Source organism: Arvicanthis niloticus, chromosome X, assembly GCF_011762505.2.
Source record: "Arvicanthis niloticus isolate mArvNil1 chromosome X, mArvNil1.pat.X, whole genome shotgun sequence".
Lineage (NCBI taxonomy): Eukaryota > Metazoa > Chordata > Mammalia > Rodentia > Muridae > Arvicanthis > Arvicanthis niloticus.
Genome location: NC_047679.1, coordinates 103,385,034 through 103,405,636, shown reverse-complemented (window position 1 = coordinate 103,405,636; position 20,603 = coordinate 103,385,034). Strand labels below are relative to the sequence as shown.

The window sequence follows — 20,603 nt, the reverse complement described above, 5'->3', positions numbered from 1 at the left end:
CATAGGCTAACCGTCCCAAATCAGTTAAAAAAGTTAAAGAAGGACTGGGTCTAAGCCTTGTATTCCTAAATGTGTTATACGGGCACAATGCCCATGAGAGTATTAATATTCATCTAGCTTTTTTTATATCAATAAGAAGCTCGTACCAATGAAAACCTTAAATTTGACATCAAAGTAAATTTTGCATCATTTAAGAAATTATAGCTTCATCTTGATATTAATTATAATGAATTATAATAATTATAATACATTCATGGCCTCATTTTCTTTAATTATTGCTATGCAATCAAACAATAAATATACATATATGTGTGTGTATGTATGTACACACATAAATACAATTTGATAAGTCAATTTTTGTTATTTGCATGTGTATGGTTTCAGGGCTGATCACTCTGCATTGGACAACCAATGGGGGGCTCATACCCGGGAAAGATTAATTCTCCTCCCATTATAGAGACTAACATAATGTTCTAATAATAGTAAACAATCTGAAGAAGTGGTATAATGAACATGGAGAATCAACTATTCTAAAGAAAGATTGTGAACCCCTGGAGAAGAACAAAGAAATTTTCAAGTAATAAATGTAGGGAAAAATAGGTATTAAACATGTAATCACTGGGGTAAAATGTTCACAACTATTATATGCTCTGAACAAACATTTATTTGTGAACATGGTCATATTTAATAATTAGTGTACCAATATGAGTACAAATAGACAAATTATTCAATCAGGTAGTAACAGCAATGTTATACATGACATTCCTTAAATTGCATTAAATTCAGAAATTTTAACATAGATATTTGGCAACATAAAAATAACTAACTTCCTCTAAAATATTCACCTGTTACATCTGAGTATGTTGTGCTGCATGCTAAAGGAGAATTAAGATTACAGACAAATTTTAATTTGACAATTAGATTTGAATATGTGAGTAAAGATTGCCCAACTTTGTCTATGCCTCACATTATCAGAAAGGCCTCAAAAATGAAAGAAGGAGAGATAAAAGTTATAGGAAAGTATAACTGTGTGATGATAACATAGAGAGACAGATATGTAGTGCTAGACTTGAAAAAAAAAGCATGAGAACCACAAAACGAGAAATATGAGTGGCCACTGGAAGCTGCGGATGACAAATATGGGATCTATCCTTAAAGTCAGTGGATGTTAGCTTACTTCTACTAACACCTGGGATTTTCTTCATTGAAACCTATTTGAGACTCATGACTACTTCATCTGTAAAATGACAAATTTATTTTCTTTAAATCCTTTCAGTGTGTGGCACTTTTTTGCAGTAGCAGTGGGAAACTGATATACACCTTAGCTATCAGCTATCATTCAGAATGTTCTACTTATAGCAAGGATTTTGATCAAGGCTATGGCCAAAACGGACTTAATTCTTGTTCCTTCTCATACCAATTAACTGTCAATCTCTGGCCCAGCTATTTCAGGATGATGGACTAAGAGAAGTCCAAATTTAAATAAGCTGAATTTGAAGTGATGGAGAATATCTAAGTTGAAATGTCACTTAGTTTGAAATGTGAAAATCTTGCTTTCCATGTAGCTCAGCTTTGGGAAAAACGGTATTGTATCTAAGAACCAGAATGTCACAAAAGAAGAATCAAGTGTTGAAAGACAACCAAAATGGAAAGGGGAGTGTTTAACATCCTAGGCTATCCCACCATTTACTGAGATGAAACAGACATTGGCAAGTGGGATGATACAAGAATGAAGAAATTACCAATAGGGGTTATATGGGCTCCTTACTAAAAAAAAAAAAAAAAAAAAAAAGTACTGGAGAAAACTAATAAGATTGACTAATCCAGGCACACTATTGATCAAGCGGAAGGGGAGTAAAACTCACCCTAATGTTCACTACAAAAGCCACAGTCACTAGTTATCTGGCTTAAAGATTTTGTTGTCTGGTTCATAGACAATACTGCCTTGCTGAAAACTGCTCATGAGCATTTGAAAGGGTTTGGCCTTAGTGCTTCATTCCCTGGTTCTAAAGCAAGTATAATGTCTAGAAATCAGTGTATTTTACTTAGTTTCTTTCCAAGCTCCATGGCTTACACAACAATATAAAAAAAATCACTACTGGTAAGTTCACAGTGCTGTTAAAATTCTAGAGATGGCATATTAAATTTTACAAACTAGCTTGTTCAGGGCCTCTGATCTGCATCTATTATGTGAATTTTGTCAAAACAATTCCCTATGTCTGCCTGTGTTTGTGTATATTATCAATGTATAATAATGCATTCTGCCTGGTCTTTGTTTTAATTAAATTAAATTGCTGCAGTTTAGAGTCCTGGAAGTTTAGAAAATCAGCCATCTGCCTTTAGTGGCATTGCCATAAACAATCATATTTTTCTTCAAGGTTATTAGCAACAATGATTGCATAATTATTTAGTACAGTATTTGGCAAGAAAGAGTGGTGTTTCTGTGAGAATTAGACTTCCTAAAGGTTCACAATGCATAAGAGTCTGTCTAAATTGTGTTAGAGAGAAACAGGGGAACATTAATAGTAATAGGTGCTAAGCTATGGCTGCTTTGTGCACACAAAACATTCCTGAGAATGATGCTTTAGTGTTCATAAATTTTCCTTCAGTAAAACCTAAGCTCACTGGGCAGCCATGAGAACAGGACCCACTGAATATTTTAAAAATAAATGGGGAGTGCTTTACAATTTGCATGGTACTTTCACATACATTATTTCATTTTAATCCATATAGCATCCCTGCTTGGTAGGCATAGCACAATTAATTAGATCTCCAATATCCAGAGGAAGAGACTGAGGTTCAGAAAGAGCCTAAAAGTCAGTCCTGAGCAGAAATTCCAACTCAGATGGACCCTGCGTGTCTTTTTCTGCTGTCACTCTTGACCCACCTTAACAAGTACCCAATTTCCATGCCCCAGTGGCTTTCTGTCAGGAAAGCTAGCAGAGATAATAATCTTTCATTTCTTTCCACTCATGAATTCATAATTGTTAACTGAGAACAGAACTGTGTTAGACCGTCAACTTTATAGGCACAGTGCCTAGGGTATAAGTTTTTTAAAGAACAATTACATGCTTGCAACCTCAAAGCAAAGCATGAAAAGAAAACCAGAAAAATCACCACTAATAAATGTTTCGTGAGTATCTGCAAAACCAAGCATTATGACAGCTTCTCAGGTGCTATTCGTGTCTTCAAACTTAAAGATAAAATGCTTAGTGCAGGATATAAATTGTGCACATTTTAATATGAGACAGAATCTCTAAAGTAAGAGAACTGAGGCCTTCCCAAGGCTTTTAAATGGCACAATACTCTGGTAAGCAAGTATTATTGTCCATTTCAGTCTGGACAAACTCATTGGTAGATTGTAAAACTTATTTCATGAGGCAAACAGCATTTTTGAAATAATAAAATATAATTTAATGGAGAGTAATAGAACAAAAGTGATCAGAATAGAAAGTAACAAAATATGCTAGAAGAAAATAAATATTGTATGGGGATACTGTATTTACTGTGTGTGTTACTATATATATGATGAGTCACAATTAACAAACTCTTGTGGCATTCAGAAATAAAAGTTGGAAAATCATTTTTAAGACAGGGTCTAGAGACAAAAACGTAATGATTTATCAAAGAATACAAGAAACAAATCATTCAAAACAACATTTGTAACTATTATTGCCTTCCACTCCCTTGTATAAACTCATCTCAAGATACTACAGTCCTTCAAGATGTGGTGAGAAAATACTTTATCCTTCAAAGCTAAATGCTTTTGAGAGTAAAAGAATATTTCTTTTCTTTACAATATTGCATTCCTTTTAATAAAATGTGGTTTTAAAAGCCCATTTCTAAGATAAGTCCCGCTTTTAAACAGCCTACCCAAACAAAACTGTCTAAACAACGTGAAAGGATAACAATCTTTTGTTTTACCTTTTACTAGGTGAGGTTGGGAATGATTGTGGTTCTTTAATTATTTTTGATACACTGGAGAGAAAGTGACTACAGCCAATTCAACCTTATTTAAATTTCATAAAATTGCCAAGTATCAAAGTATTCAACACATGCTATTCTTTTGCCTAAAATGTTTTTTATGCACACAATTCATACAATTTCATGTTGGTGCAGTGGCATCAAAACAATGTGCATTCAGTAAGAGCCATACTTTGAGTTTTGATCTTTTCCCTGACTAGTACCACATTCTCTGGTATTACTGAGAAGCAGCTGAAAGTTGCTCCATTACAAGAGTAAATAACTGGTATTATACAATGTTGCTAAGCTCTGATGTATGGAAGGTTAAGTATATTAAATGCATTTTTTACTCCAAACATTTTCAGCTTGCAAACACAAGACCATTGTTAGTCAAGGTGATTCTATACAGCAGTCCCTCCAGTCTCATCTGTGGTTTCACTTTTCTTGGTTTCAGTTACCCAGTGAACTGAAGTCTGAAAATATTAAATGAAAATTTCTAGAAATAAATACTCCACGCAGTTTTAGCCTGCATGCCATTCTGAGCAGCATAATGATATCTCTCCCCATTTCATCTTGCCGAGACAAGAATAATTTCAGGCTAGTGAGATGGCTCAGCTAGTAAACTGCTTTACATGCAAGTCTGATGACCTTACCTGAGTTCCATCCTTAGAACCCAGGCACAGGTAAAAAGAGAGAGCAGATTCCACAAGGTTATCTTCTGACCTCCATGGGTTCAGTATGGCACATACATATATACACACAAACAAGTGCTTACATAACAATGGTAATTTTCAAAAACAAGAAAAGAATCATCTTCTTGTCCAGCATATCCATACTGTAATACTAATGGGCTATTAGTGTCACATAGAAGAGTCTGTTATCAAATCAACGGCCATGCTATTGGAGCACTTATGTTCAATTAATGCTTAATTTACTTAATGACTCCAAAGCACAAGAACAGTGGTGTGAAACAGACGCTACAGCATGAAACATGGAAGGATAGATTAATTCTGACTACTTGTGTGACAATGCTGCAGGGCACATAGACCAAAATACCAGCATAAAGGTTTGCTACTGTCCACAGATCAGGCTATCCACAGTTCCTGTAAGAGGTCTTAGAACATGTTTCCCAAAAGTGAGAGAGTAGTATTATAATTTACTAGGTAAACCTCTTCTCTTTGTCTCCTCCATCCAATATAAATTCCCTTGTTAGAATCACTCCTAATATTACAGATTTTCCTCTTGTAACACTTACCAAAGCATATGTAAGTTTGTGTGTGCTATTTATTTTTCTTTCATATTTTTTTCTTTCACTAGAATATAAGCTATGCCAGGAGGAATTCTGTTTTATTCTGTTTTATTCATTCTCATATCCCCGGTGTCCCACCAGTGCCTGTCAACAGGAGGTACTCAATAAATATTGCATATTTGTTGAATGATTGAACAAACAAATGAATAAAGTGAGAAGTGACCCCTTAGTCTTGCCTGTGTAGTGGAGTATTGTGACTCCACAGTAAGAGGCAGACACGGGCACACAAAGGAACTCCCAAATATGTATATGATCCCAGAACATCTCTCTAGTCTTTATGCAACTAGACTTGAACAAGTCATCCAGAAAACAATTTTACAACATTGGGTTTCAGTATACAATACCTACTATGAGACAGTTGAATAGCTCCTAGATGCCTTTTATTTTTCTTCTACCTGTCTAATTATATATATCCTAACATCTTGCATAACCCTTTTTTGTGAATGGATAAGATATATATCCTCAAATAGTAATACCACCCAAGTCAAATCTACTGACTGGCTAAAAGAATAATGTATCATTATCAGGTTGAATTTAGGACCACAGTGATGGTTCAACATTGGGGAATCTATTCCTATAACTCACTATCTTAGAAGACTAAAGTAGGCTCCACCTAACAGATGATCCAGACAGATAGATACCCACAACCAAATAGTGAATGAACCTTGTGGACTGTTATGGAAGAATAGAAGGATTACTGGCCCCCAAAAGGATAGGAATTCCACAGGAAGACCAACAGAGTCAACTAACCTGGACCCTTGGGGCTCTCATAGTCTGAACCACCAACCAAAGAACATACACAGGCTGAACCTTGGCCTCTCACACATATGTAGCAGATGTGCTGCTTGGTCTTCATGTATGTCCCAAAACAACTGAAAAGGGAGTTATCCCAAAAGCTGTTGCCTGTATGTAGGATATGTTCCTCTTCTTGGACTGCCTTGTTTGACCTCAGTGGGAGAAGAAGTGCCTAGAGTCGCAGAGACTTAATGTGCCAGAGTAGAAGGATACTCAGGAGGGCCTACCCTTTCAGTGGAGAAGGGGAGGGGGCTAGTAACGGATTGTGGGAGAGGGTGACTGGGAGGAAGGCAGTAAACTGGATGCAAAGTGAATAAATTTAAAAAGTTAAATTTAATTTAAAAAAAGAAACGCTATGACTATTTTTCTCAACCCCTGAAAAGAAACTCAATATAAACTCACCACCTGATAGACAGAGTCTTAATAAATTAGGAGTTATATAGAAACAAAGCATTTCAGGCCATCAGGCAGTGTGTCAAATCAAGGAACCTCTGCTACAATAAATTACTAGAGAAAAGGAAAAGATACAACTCTGAGAGCAAGTACTTGTTTATAACAGGTAACATTTTATCGACATAGTTTTGATCTGTTCTTATGGCCTTCCTTTGGTTCTTTGGGTATTTTGTGTCATTTTCTGCTTTTGTATTATTATAGTTTTAATGAAATATTTATTGTTCCATTAAATGACTTCTCTTGAAGAAAAAGTTTTTCATTTTCTTAGTTATTTTTTAAATGTCTTCAAATTATTTCTAGATGTATCTTGAGTTCATGAAGATAACATAAATTTTTTCCAGTGGACATCAGACTACTTTTAATTATATATTACTTTCATAAATGCAGGAATTATGAATTCTGAAGCCTTAGCCTGAAGCTATTAAAAACCATCTGCTTAATCTTCTCATATTTCACATATCAGCTCTGTCTCGCTGTATCTTTACCTTGGCTGTTTACTGTCAACCCCTTATTGTAGCCACTATAGATGAATGGTACAGTCATTACACTGGATGCCAGAAACAGTGTGGCCCCTTAGTCTTACTTTTTTATTTATTTTCATTCATTTGTATTTTATGTGCATTGATGTTTTGCCAGACTGTACATTTGTGCGAAGGTGTCACATGCTCTGGTACTGGATTTACAAACTGTTGTGAACTGCCATGTGTGTGCTGAGACTAGAACCCTAGTCCTCTGGAAGATAAGTCAGTGCTCTTAACCAATGATCCATTCCTGTACCCTCCCCCATTCTTTGGCCTTCTAAGAGTCCATGTGGTTTTAACATGTGGTTAAAAAAATGATGCTGCCCATATAAATAGACTGAACATTAAGAGGGTTTGTTTGTTTTTTTTGTTTGTTAGACTCAAATGCCTCAGAGAGAACAAGCTAGCCTTATTCAATCTTCTTTATAAGCCAGTGTAACATTTGCAAGAAGACTAACAATGAAATCAGAGATGTGTCCATGTGACCAGAAGATATAATAATGTGTATCATGACAACCAATGACTCGTGCTTAGCAAATATTCACTTATTGTCTCTGCAGAATATGAGGCAAAGAATGCAGAAAGTCAGAATTCTAGATGGAATTAAAGGTGTCACAAAGGAGGGTGTCACATGGCTCAAGAATGTACTCTTCCCTAGTGATTTTTCCAACTGCCTTTTCAGTATATTCACACCAACATGAGGCCCTGTGCCAATCCCTGACTCAAAACCATTTCTACAGTCCTTCTGAAATACTGTTGAATTATTGTTTTCTTTCTTATTATACTAGTTTTCCTAGTCCTACTTCAGAGTGCCAGAGGCTGAATCTGTGACTTATACAGTACTGTGTTAATGATCAAATGCTATAGGTAACAGGCCAGAAACTGGTCATGGTCCACTCTGCTTACTTAGCGTGGCAGCTGTCATGGTATTGAGCAGAATGTTGTCTCAAAGCTTAGCATTTTTAACACTGGATCCAATATAAATCCCCTTTCCCTATATTTAATTATACAAAAGACTAGGGCTTTAGTGCATGGCAGTGTGCTTCCAGGAGAAGTTGAAGAGTGCTGTTGTACTTGCCATATTTATATTTGTTGCATTTTGAGAGCAGTTCAGCATCATAGAGTAAAACTTTTCCTTCTCAGAAGCCAATTGTAAGTTCCAGGATTATGCTAAAGTGGGCCGCTGTCAGAAAGAAACCATGCCTTGTTACTATGAGCAAGGAGTTGCACACAAAATATACCAACACACAGCCATTCTCATTAAAGTCAGCTGGAATTTTGGACAAGTCTTGAGTATAAATTATAACTTTATTAGCTCATAGAGCTTTCTCGGGAGAAAGTAAATCTAATAAAAATTAGAAGGAACTTATTAAGTGGCTGCCTTGTTGCTATTTGCTGTGACTGGGGAGAAAAAAAAAGTAATATAATTGTGGGGTTTGCAGCCAATGCACTTTTTTGTTGTGGACTAGAGAGCAATTCAGAGAGAAGATAGGAGGAGGTAAAAAGAGTATGCGTGTCTCATTACCATTGCATTGAGAACTGTTTAATTGATGCTTTATGTAAGCGTTTCCTGCTGCCGAGTTAGGATGATCTTTAACTGTTACTGAGAGGGGAAAAGCAGGCTCCACACCATCATCAGAGGTCACCAAGGCACACTGCTTATTTGCAAAACTGCACAATCACCTTCCGGAGAAGGCATTCTAGGGGAGCTTACCAGACTTACATTGTACAGAAGGCAGATCCCATAATTGCCAGGCATACTGTGGGGAATCAGATGATGCTTTAAAGGAACTTGCAATTATTGTTGTTGTGATTATTTATTAATCAAGACTTTTAAACATTGGCAAGAGAAGCAGATACCAGGTCATTCTATGCAACAACATTCTCTAACCACCTGATTTTTCCAACATAAGATGCATTGTAATATTTGGCTTGTTAGTTTGATCCTAAAGTTGAACATACCAACTACTATGTAAAAGGAGTGAAAATTTGAATCATATAGTGTTAATGCTAAATGGGGAATGAAAAGAATTATTTATTACATGTGTCTTTAATCCACAAGTATTACTTGGATGTTAAGACAACTAATCATCTAAATTGGTACATTTGTGTATATTTGCAGTTTTCTAGGAAGACTATACATAATATTGTTCACAGGTTCACAAGTAGAAACATCATAACCCATAATATCATAAGAAGGACCAATTTTAATGTCCCTCTCACACTTGTTTACCAATGAAGAGCCCAACTCCCAGAGATGAAGAAGAACTTGCCTGAGACCGCAAAGCTACTTAACAGGAGATCTGAAAGTCAATGTTTTTCTTTTCTTAGTCTAAATTCAGCTGTTTGGGGTTGTTTTAGCCAGTAGAAGAGCTATGATGAGATATCAGGAAGATTGCAGACAGCATTGATTAACAAAACAAGTGCAACCAGAGATTACCTTTGAGATTCCTTTTAGCTGAGGGATCTTATTAACACCTAGCTTCATAAAGAACAGCATTATACAGATACCCTTGACATGATTTACATTTAGACATTATCTTCATTTTATGATTAGTAATTGCCCTTGCCTACTGATTACTCTTAATAATGTTGCTTGGTTGAGACTAAAATTAAAAAAAATATTTTGCAGAAATGTGGAGGTGGCTCAGTAGATAAACTGCGGCTTGTTCAACTGTAGAGTCCTTCAAATCATAAGCCACATCCAGTGAAAAGTATTGTGCTTTACTGGGTTGAACAATCAAAAGAAATGTAACCTGCAACTTCAGATTGGCCATGCATTTATAAAATTAGAAATTAGTATTCTCGTAATCTTAAGGATGGTTTGAGATATATATATACCAATTTTATTAGTATCATATATATTCAAGTCTTGCATAAGTGGTTCGGTACTCCAAAGTCCATTTCCTGAATGCATTTTGCAATGTACAGGAGTGAAAAACTAGCCTTCTCCTGTACCTTTATAAAACTACTAAGGAATTATACCCTGTGCATTGAACTCTCTCTCTCTCTCTCTCTCTCTCTCTCTCTCTCTCTCTCTCTCTCTCTCTCTCTCTCTCTCTCTCTCTCACACACACACACACACACACACACACAAGCAAATCAATTTGTTTTCCTGACTACAAAATAATAGTGACTAATAGTGGTTTGCATTCATTTTTCCTTTAGGATCTGTTATTCTGCCATTGTTTTAAACACTTGTTTGTTTGTTTGTTTGTTTGTTTGTTTGTTTTTACCAGTTTTTATAACCACACAGCAGAGGAGAAACTGAGCTCTTCAAAGTTATCTAAAGATCTAGTAGAGGCTAGTACTAGAAAGTAGTATCAGATGACAGACTAACTGGGTCTATTTTGAGCTGGCAGCAAGGCAAAAGCACCATTGGGATGTGCAGAGTAATGAGCCAGTATTCTCAGACTTAGAACATTTAGGTGCTAGAAAGCATTTTGAAATTCAGAAGGCAGAAATCTGGGGTTCCGACAGGTAAGCAGGTTCACCAACTGAGAAAATGGCTACAACTTGGTATGGTTGGGCTATACATATTTCAGTAGGGCAAAGACATCTAAGATACAACATTCTGTACTTCCCATTTTAGAGGCATACTAGAGTTCCACATTTAATGCACAACATCTGTGCTTCATAGGAGTTGAAGCCAAATGCTTGGGTGATATCCCATTGGTACTCTATATGCAGAAGTGAAAGCATAATCCACACAAAGTAGGATTTACAGTTGCAGCACTCCAAGCAAACTCAGGCCTCTCAGTAAAGTAAAGGCTGTTAGTACAGAAAATATATGAATGGACTAAGTCAATTTTATTAGTGTCATATGTATTCAAGTCTTGTATAAGTGGTTCGGTACTCCAAAGTCCATTTCCTGAATGCATTTTGCAATGTACAAAAGTGAAAAACAAGCCTTCACCTGTACCTTTGTAAAAGTACTAAGGAATTATGCCCTGTACATGAAATTCTCAGAGAGCCAATGCCATTCTAAGCACAGTTCCATACTATGCCAGGGGAACGGTATTGCTATTAATTTCACCCCAAATCAGAAATCATTAGCTGATACAACAATCACAGAATTATCAACCAATGTGAACATGAACCAAATATTTTACAATTTTCTAATATGCTATTAACTCTTCTTTTGCAGTGTCTGTGGGATATGAATATGAGATGTGCCCTGAATTTATTCTCTGGGAACAAAGGACAGTCGTTTTGCAGGGCTTTGAGATGGATGCATCTAACCTAGGAGGCTGGTCCTTGAACAAGCATCATATTTTTAATCCTCAAAGTGGTGAGATTAATTTTAAAACTTGTGTTAATACTAGTCTCCTAATCCTGTTTAGTACTCATTTGTTGTTGAAAATTGGGTCAAGTGTAAGAGAAAAATCACCTATGATGATGCCACTTAGAGATGTCCAAATTAATACATTTGCTTGTGGGTGCTATACATAAATGTTAAGTTTGTTTTAGTGCTTCAAGATCAGAACACTCTCATCTGTTATCCCATTTCCTTAGTTTGTGATTGAAGCCTTGAGTAAATAAGGAAATCAATCATGAGAAAGGATCACATGTATCCAAGTTCACACTGATTTTTCTACACTGGTCATGACAGCTCCACTCAAGCTCCTCGGCATGCTCTCCCCCTCCACTTGGAAACTGGTCCTTAGAATTTCTGTCCAGATTTCCTACAAACACCCCTACTTGTAACTTTTCACCACAAAAAAAAAAAAATGAAAAGTAACATTGCTCTCTCTTTAAACAGGCAGTTTCTACAGGAACCTGTACTAGTACATATACTTCAGAAGGCAAAAATAAGTATGTCTTTAGTTCAGCCACCCTTCTATTCTCCCTGCATTTATGGGACAAATATGAGTTATTTTGAGAGGCCAAGAGCTGCATTTTATGATTGTGCCCATGATCTTACTTCGTTTGTACATGTAGTGAAAAACAGCTACATAGAAATTTTGATGAGCAAATGTAACCAGATTTGTTCCACCAATAGAATGGCAAGTCCTATCCTAGTCCCTGTGTGAGACCCAGGTAAACAAATCCTTTACTGTATGTCACCAGTATACCTCTCTCTTCCCCTTGAAGAAAGATGCTAAGTTCCATTTCAAAAAAAATTACAGCAAAGCTTCAAGTATAGACATAAAATGTCAGCTTTTTTTTCAGTTGTCAAAAGGAGAGCACAGTTTTCAGAGTACAAAAACGAAAGGGCAGATGCCACTTGTTAAATTATTAGGGGTTTTTTTTTTGTTTTGATTTGAAAGAGTTTGACATTTTAAGCAGCCATTTCTTTCCCACTCACTTTTATTGGCGTATACGGATTGTCTCTTTCAAACGCCTGTCATTGACATTAAACACAAAGTGGGAAATGACCTCAGTGGAACCATCCCCCAGCTGCGTGCTCCCAGTCCTGTATCTTCTTATCATTTGCTTCACATTGATGTTGAAACAGAGGGGAGCCATTCAGAAAGCTGGCTTTGGGAACCATACATTGCTTACATTCCTAATTCACCTATAATTACTTCTTAGGTAATTAAATATGAAGTTACTTCTGAGAATTTTGAACTGCTTTATTGAAGTATAATTTATACATCATAAAACTTACCCGCTTTAAGTGCACACTTAAATGATTCTTAGTCAATTTCTACTTGTGCTGTGATCACCAAAACTGACATACAGAATATTTTATCACAACAAAAATATCTTTTGCATTACCAGCAGGCTCACTAAATCTGCTTTCTGTTTCTACCTCTAATCATTTTTAATGAGAAGGAACCCTTACTATTTTGGATAATTTCTCCCCTCTCCTCCAAAGGACATTTATACACTGACCATCTCTTTTGTGGAAGCATTGTGTTTCTCACCAAGAACTGGTCCCACTTGTCAGGAAATAGAACTGAAGCCAGCTCTGTCAGTGCCTTTGAGCTTGACCTTACATACAAATGCCTGTCTTAGGGTGTTTCTGAAGTCAAAATCCCACCCACAAGGCAGCTTTAGAAGCAAGATAAATGCAAGAGATCGAGGTTCAGAACATGGAACACTGATTTAGAAAGCAACGCTCTTCCCCCTTAGGTCAGATGATCTTTTCTGACTGATTAAAGCAGGAACAATGTCTTTCCAAATTCTGCCACTCTGCTTCTCTCACGCAAAAGCCTAACTATTTAGGAACCCAGACTTTTTTTATATGAGACAGATAGTAGATTAGAAACAAGAATCTATCTTCCTCCAATTTCCTCTTGCTGGTTAAAAAGACACCTATAATTAGATTGGATGTCTGCTGCCATTCTATTCTCAGTTTTTCTCTGGCTCCCCAATCATTATGTGGTGGGTAGTTTCCAATAGGCACTGTACTTAGACCATTTGTCATTTCAGGGACCACAATTATATCACCTGACAATTAACCACTGCTTGTGCAGAAATGATTGAGAACATTCAACCTGATGCACATAGACAGTTTCTGCTTTTATCATGACAAAACCACTAGAAATCCATGGCTTTCAACAATGCTACCCCCAAATACACCCCTTGATGATTGTATAGAATATATATTCATTCCTTTTAATTCTTTAAAATTATTATTCATTTCAGAGATTAGCCATAGTTTTTAACATCCTCTAGTGTTTCCTAGGAGTTAACTGTCAAAAATATTAGAACAATACACAATACTAATTGTACATTATTATCTATCAGAAATAACAAATTTCTTTAGCCTCCCAGATAGTCCAGTAGTTTGTCAACAATTGGTTTTACTGGGAAAAAGTAAAGTGCCATTGATCACACTGGCATATCTCCCACTTTGTTTTATACCCTCTCAGTCAAGTAGTTAGAGAAATACGTACCATGTCCCTTGTTGGCCATTAGTCTGAAAAATGGTTTCTCCTTTGAAATCAGCATAAAGCATCACCCACTAGCTTCCAATGGGAATTTTATTTTTAAACTTGTTTATAAGCTTCAGAAGAACTTTTGAGCAAGGTAGCAGAAAGGTAGGAGTAGAATGTTTTTAAAATGTGCTTTATTATAGTGCAAACTTAGCTCTTTCTGTAGCAGAGAAAGGGAAAACTTGGAGGAGAAATGATATCATGTTCAGTGATATTTCATTGTCGACTAAGACATCCAATCCCAAAGAAGTTGGCCTTCATATAAATAACTTGTGTTGTCCCATTTCAAAACAAGCATGCGTTGCAGAATAAACTAGAAAAGAAGCAGCAGTAATTGATCAAAATTTCCAGAAACATAAACAAAATATTTTCACAGCAACCTTTTGCAGAAGAATTGGTGTTAAATCATTGTTGCTAGATGATATGGCCTGGTTCTGTGTAATGGAAGGTTAAACAGATTCTTGAAACAACAAAAACACCCTTCAAAATGATCTATTTTTCCAGGGCAATACAAAAGGGGTTTGCCCATTTTTGTTTTGATTGCTTCAGCTTTAAACAGAAATGGTAATTTCAGTCCATGGGCACTTTAGTACCTTGCGTGAAAGCAAGACATCAATTGTAGAGATGTAATCAGAAAGGACATTGCCTTATGTTTTATTTCCTTTAATCATTCTTCTTTTTTGATGGAGTACTGGGCTTTCTAATAGAAAAGGGGAGTTGTGGGATTGCAGGCTTAGAGGAATGGGTTAGAATAGCCATCTTTAGTTTTTAAATTGCCAGGAGCCTGGTAATAACATGTCATTTTGAGGGCAGTTGTTAACTATACCATTATATTGATATAAAAAATGGAGATCTACCTGTGAAAATAGATGTTAATAGCAAATCGCATACTTCCAAGCCAATAATTGGAAAGATTTTTGAATAGTACACCCTATTGTGAATTGCTGAAGTACTGACATGCTAAACAGTGGTTTCCTCAATTACTAACAAATGTATCATACTCTCTCATTGGTCAGATATTCAGCTAATAATCATCAGGTGATTTCTTTTCAATGATGTTATGCAACTGCCATTACAGTTTCCTTTACTTCCTCCCATTTTATTAAAATTGAAATATTGATCACACTACACTTAAATGGTTTGGGGAGAGAAATGAAATTTGGTCCTATTAATCATACTGAATTAATTATTCTAAATCATCAGAAATGTCCTTACTGACTAATAAAGTTATTAGCAGTTTAATAAGTAGGTAGTGACCATAAAGTTATCCCACAGTTTTATACTAAAAGATCAGTTTGTTGCAACGGAAACTTATAGCTACTCTTGTAAATCATAGGCTGAAAAGCTAGCTGGAGTCACCCTGGAAGGGAATATAAACATATTTAAATTTGAAATCCAAAGGCCATATGATGGATGGAATTTCTAGTTCCTGGAAGTCCCTTTATAGGAATATATTGGTGCCTTGACATGCATATTTTATGTTCTTATTTATTTTTACCAGCAATGTTCCTATCTCAGAATGATCAATAGTTTCTTATGCAGAGCTGAAAGTTGGAAGAGAACTGAAGAAGACATTTCAGGAAGCATTTAGGGAGAATAACAGATAGTGTAGGGATACAGATAGGAAGGAACAAGAGAGGAAAAAATAAGGGCATACAGTATAACTGTATCCATTCATTTGTTGTCAGTTACTTCAGTCTGACACATTGCATGCTTTCTCGCAACATGGATGTTTCACCTGCCCTGGCTCATTCTGGACTGACTTGTGATATTTAGCACAGCAGTATACATTGCTTGGATTTGCTGCCCAGGCACAGCAGGTTTGCAAAATCATTGAGATTTGAAAAAGGAAACTACAAGAGACTCACAGCCTATTTTCAGCATTTACTGAATACTTATAAAACTTGCCCATGGGGATTGGAAGTAAAAATATAGAAAGAGTAAGACAGACAGTGTGCCTTCAAGGAGTTCATTCATATTACAATGGGGAACATAGAGAAGTGGGGGAAATGTGTGTGATGAGAAATACAGAGTGATGAGTATTACAATAGAGCTATGGAAAGAAAAGCACGGTCACACACAGAGGAGAGTGACCAATTCTGCCTGGGTGGAGTATTAGGGAAGACATGAACTGAGTTTTGATGTTAGTTCCCTCGGACAAAATGAACAGAGAATTCAGGATATGGGACAATAATGCATACAAAAATCATAGCAGAAAAAGGAGTGTGAAAGCAACTATACTTTTTTGTTATGGTCAGATATGGGGATACAGATGAAAGTGTAATGAGAGAGAAAAATATCTCACAAAATATAGGAAGGCCAACCAACACAAAATTTGTATCCTTTATCAATAATGAATGCACTCTTTATTCCATGGTGGATATGTACGTATTGTAAGGTTTTAATAATCTCTGTGCCAGGAGTCTGGACAATTGTTTGCAGATGGGTATGACTAGAGATCAGAATAACTTAACTAAGACAATAATAGTAGGAACAGGGGAAAATGTTAAATATATTTAAGGAGGTACTCTCAATGGGAATTACTGATTAGTGAGGCTTAGAGAAAGAAATGAAATGAAGAATCATCATGATGACCAGATTTCCAAATTAAGTAACTATGTACCAGTGACAATACACATTGAATGGTTTTTTAGAGAGAGAGGAAAGGAGGAGTTTGGTAGGAGATATGAAAAATGTAATGATCTCAGTGCCAACCCCTTTTCAGTTTGAGGTAACTGTAGCACTTCCAAGGCAAGAGGTCTAATAAGAAAGTGTGTGCTAGATAAAGACTCCAGACAGAAGAAAGTTTCAGTTAACTTTGATGGGAATCAAAGTCATGAGTAATTACCTAAACCGAATTATTGAGAAACATTTTCATAAGTTGGTATCTCTAGTATTGGCAATAGTGTAGAAAATTCAAGCCTCTTTAGTACCACTTTGAAGTGCAGGGCAGCAGTAGGATTTCTCTTCTCAGAAAAGCACCTTGCCATCCTGATGGTGTTTTACTAAGGTTAATATTAAAATGAATGGAGAGTCAACTTTTTCAGAGCAAATTGCATACTGAGGATAATTTGGAGTCAGGCAAATGAGTGTGAGGCATCAAGAGAGCCAACCAGAAATGAAAACATAGTCACAGAGAACCCACAGAGCTGAGTAAATGGGGGACATTAAAAGTTAATTATCAAATACTTTACTATAGACTTTGGAGTCAATATTAAAGAGAGTCTTTGCATTTCCCCCACTTCACAGAAAGACAAACTAAGGCAAAGTGCTATACTACTATTTGTTATAGTTATACATTTAAATAAAATTAATAGTAATGCGATTCACTCTCAGATTCTGCCATAAGGCTAAAGCTCCTTCCTGTTTTGAATTCTGAAAGAGAACTTAACTTTTGGCAAGATATTTGTTTGGCAAATACTTTTCTAATTTTTTTGTTCCTCTTTTTAATTGTGTCTAGGAATCATTCATAAAGGAAATGGGGAAAATATGTTCATTTCCCAGCAACCCCCAGTCATAGCTACCATAATGGGCAACGGACACCAAAGGAGTGTAGCCTGCACTAACTGCAATGGTCCAGCCCACAACAACAAACTCTTTGCTCCTGTCGCCTTAGCTTCTGGTCCTGATGGTAGTGTGTATGTTGGTGACTTCAATTTTGTAAGGCGAATATTTCCTTCAGGAAATTCTGTTAGCATTTTGGAATTAAGGTAAGTTTCTTCTAATCTCGGTATTTCATTCATATATATATATATATATATATATATATATATATATGCCAGAATAATATCATGCGAAGAGACAAGTTATAGTCAACAAAAGCACTTAGTTGTTTTGGTTTAATTTCTCTATTTGTTGTCCACCGAGAAGTGTTTAGCTCTGAATCCGTATATACACAAATAAAAAAGTGGATGCAGAAAATTGTATTTGTATATATGTGTGCATGTACATGCATACATTTATATGCATATACATGTAACAGTAATAACAAAAAAGAAAGAGGTTATCAGCTTAAGAATGGAAGGAAATATAAGAATAATTCCAGGGCAGGATGCAAGAAAGGGCTGGAGGGGAGAAAGAAAAGAGGGAAGTGATGTAATTCTATTCCAATAAAAAACCCCAAATATACTTAAATTCAAAGACTGTTTTAAATAATAAATCTATAATTTAAAACATATGTTTCAAAACATAGAGGAAGAGGAGTAATGGTCACAGGCCCACTTCACCTACTTGAAAGAATATTTCATCGGTGATTTGAAGAGCCAGGAAATATTGTCATCCCTGAATGTGAGGCCTCCCTGTCTTTATGGCCTCCCCTGTTCCATGGATTTTCATACTTGTAAGCACTGGCATAAGTTCCTTAGTGCTGGCCACAGTCAAGCTAATAAAAGTTACCTGTTCCATTGTTGCTAGCAGCAGTCCCGCCAGATTTAAAAGGGTTTTTCAGGCTTTTGAAGTCATTTAATAAAGAAGAACATTGAAGTCTGTTTTCTTATGGCATCACAGGGAAGGAAGGAGACATCTTCTACCTTTGAAAGTACAACTCAATGATGATTAAAGCATCCATCTTTAGGTTTCCTTCCTCTGTTCTAAGTATGTTCTTGAAAGTACAAAGAATGTTAATACCTTTTGTAAAGAATTTATACCTTTTTGTTCTGCTATATGCTGAAATTGCATAAATAATTACAACTAAATCAACCAAGGCTTAATCAGCTTACTTCTTCCCTTTCTGTGGCTGTAAGACAAACTATATGTCCTTTGGAGTTCACAAAAGAGAAAGCATCCATTCCTATTCCATTAGGGATTAAGACTACAGCTTCGCTCCTGAGGAAATTAGCAGAGCTTTCCTTCTAATCTGTTATAGCAGATTTATCCAAGACACATGACTCTCGAAATTAAGGCTAAAATTTCTCTATATTCCAAAGGATTTTAATATCACTTTTTTAATTATTCCATACAACAAGTTTTGCTTCAGGCATCACTTCAGTGGTGTCAAAAACAATAACTGATGGAGACAACAAAGTATAAAGAAAGTATAGGTACCCAAGACTATTTAGATGCTTCACATCCTTTTCACTCACCACTATGTTCACTGTGATGAAAGTTTGAATTTGTTTGGATATTCCTTGAAAGTTTTTACATTTCAATTCTTGCCTTGGAATTTGCCTCCCTTTTCTCAAACTGAGTTATTATTTCACACCTAGTATGGGCAATGTAGTCCCAAGCCACCATCCATTTTCCACATTAATTCACTTGAGTTTTAATACATTTCTTAATTATAATTGCAAATGCTGTCATATGAAAGAAAGCTGCTAAATCCCTCGGCTAATAAAAAATAGACCGTGAAGTTAAGACTATGTAAAGACAAAGAACATCCAGAAAGTCTATAGAAGTACTAATTCATAGCACCTTACCCTAATCAAGTAGTCATGGGCCTCAAAATGTCACACCTCATAGAGATTTGTCATTTCTAGGAGTATATATCTCTTTGGGCATCAGTAGAAAGTCAACAAGAAGTCTAAGATAGCTGCATACCTGAATTTGAAAAGTGTTTATGGACCATTCTACATGGTTTTTATAATCTGAGGGGTGTTTTATTAACATGATGCCAAACATGGATAGAAACACTATTTTTCATTCATTCAACATTTCATTCAACATTTAGGCTGTCAGATAGTAAAAATCCTAATCTTACTGAGCTGGCCCAGTTAATCCTATAAAACACCTACACTACAGAATAACTACATATCTTCTTCAACAACGAAAAACTATTAAAACATATAAAAACAAAACAAAAATTATATTAATAGAAAGAAGCCCAAGCTGAATTTACTCCTTTCCTTTGAAATTTAAGTATAAATTTACCTAAGTGGAACAATTCACTCTCGTTGATGAAATTCACAGTTAAGGATTCTCCACAATTCACAAATTTGCATTTTAGTACAAAGTACCCTGTAGCCTTCAACATAAATTCATTTAAAGGATAAAATAAAGTATCTTGACATCTAGATACAAAGTGATTTCTATTGGTATAAAAAATTTCATTTCTGTTCCTTTGAAGTATTGTCCAAAACCTGTATCATTCTTTATTCCTGTATTCACTCAACAACACATTGTCACACATCTGTTTTCAAGTGTAGAGGCATGAACATATGTGAAGTCACACTCCCTGCTTTTCTTACTTAACCTATCACTCTAGTTGGCTTTTCTTAGATATGATCCTTCAAAATTTCTTAACAGTTTTTGTCTGACTCAGATTTCTCTGAGGATCTATTTCAAGCTAAGTACTCTCTCCATAGCTAGAATATACCACCCAAAATTGTTCCCATATCTTAACATGTCATTATTTTCCCTCCTTTAACCTCCATGTTCCCACCAGCCTGACAGCAACCATTTCTGTAATGAAGCCATATCATAGAATTATGCTTAAGAGGGCCTTTAAAATAAGACACAGATTTTTGTGTCTTTCTCAAGTCTAAAACTCCTCTGATTGGCCATCATAAAAATAGGATAGCTAAATATACAATATCAAATAAGTCTCTATTTGATCATAGCCAAAACCATCAAACCAGTTCATGTCGGCACACATTAACCATCATGTTTACATAGAAACTAATGTAGTTCTTATAACAACCACCTTTTTGAAAATAGATTCTTCTGTCATACAATACATTTCAA

General features: G+C 35.8%; 1 protein-coding gene across 1 annotated transcript in view; it reads left to right on the top strand.

Annotated features, from left to right (window-relative positions):
• Window positions 1–20,603, top strand: part of Tenm1 (teneurin transmembrane protein 1) — a 748,830-nt gene that overhangs the window by 622,233 nt on the left and 105,994 nt on the right. Inside the window, exons 22-23 of the mRNA XM_034485178.2 lie at window positions 11,189–11,332; window positions 17,386–17,635. Of these exons, the coding sequence (XP_034341069.1) occupies window positions 11,189–11,332; window positions 17,386–17,635 (394 nt within the window). The remainder of the gene's footprint in view (window positions 1–11,188; window positions 11,333–17,385; window positions 17,636–20,603) is intronic.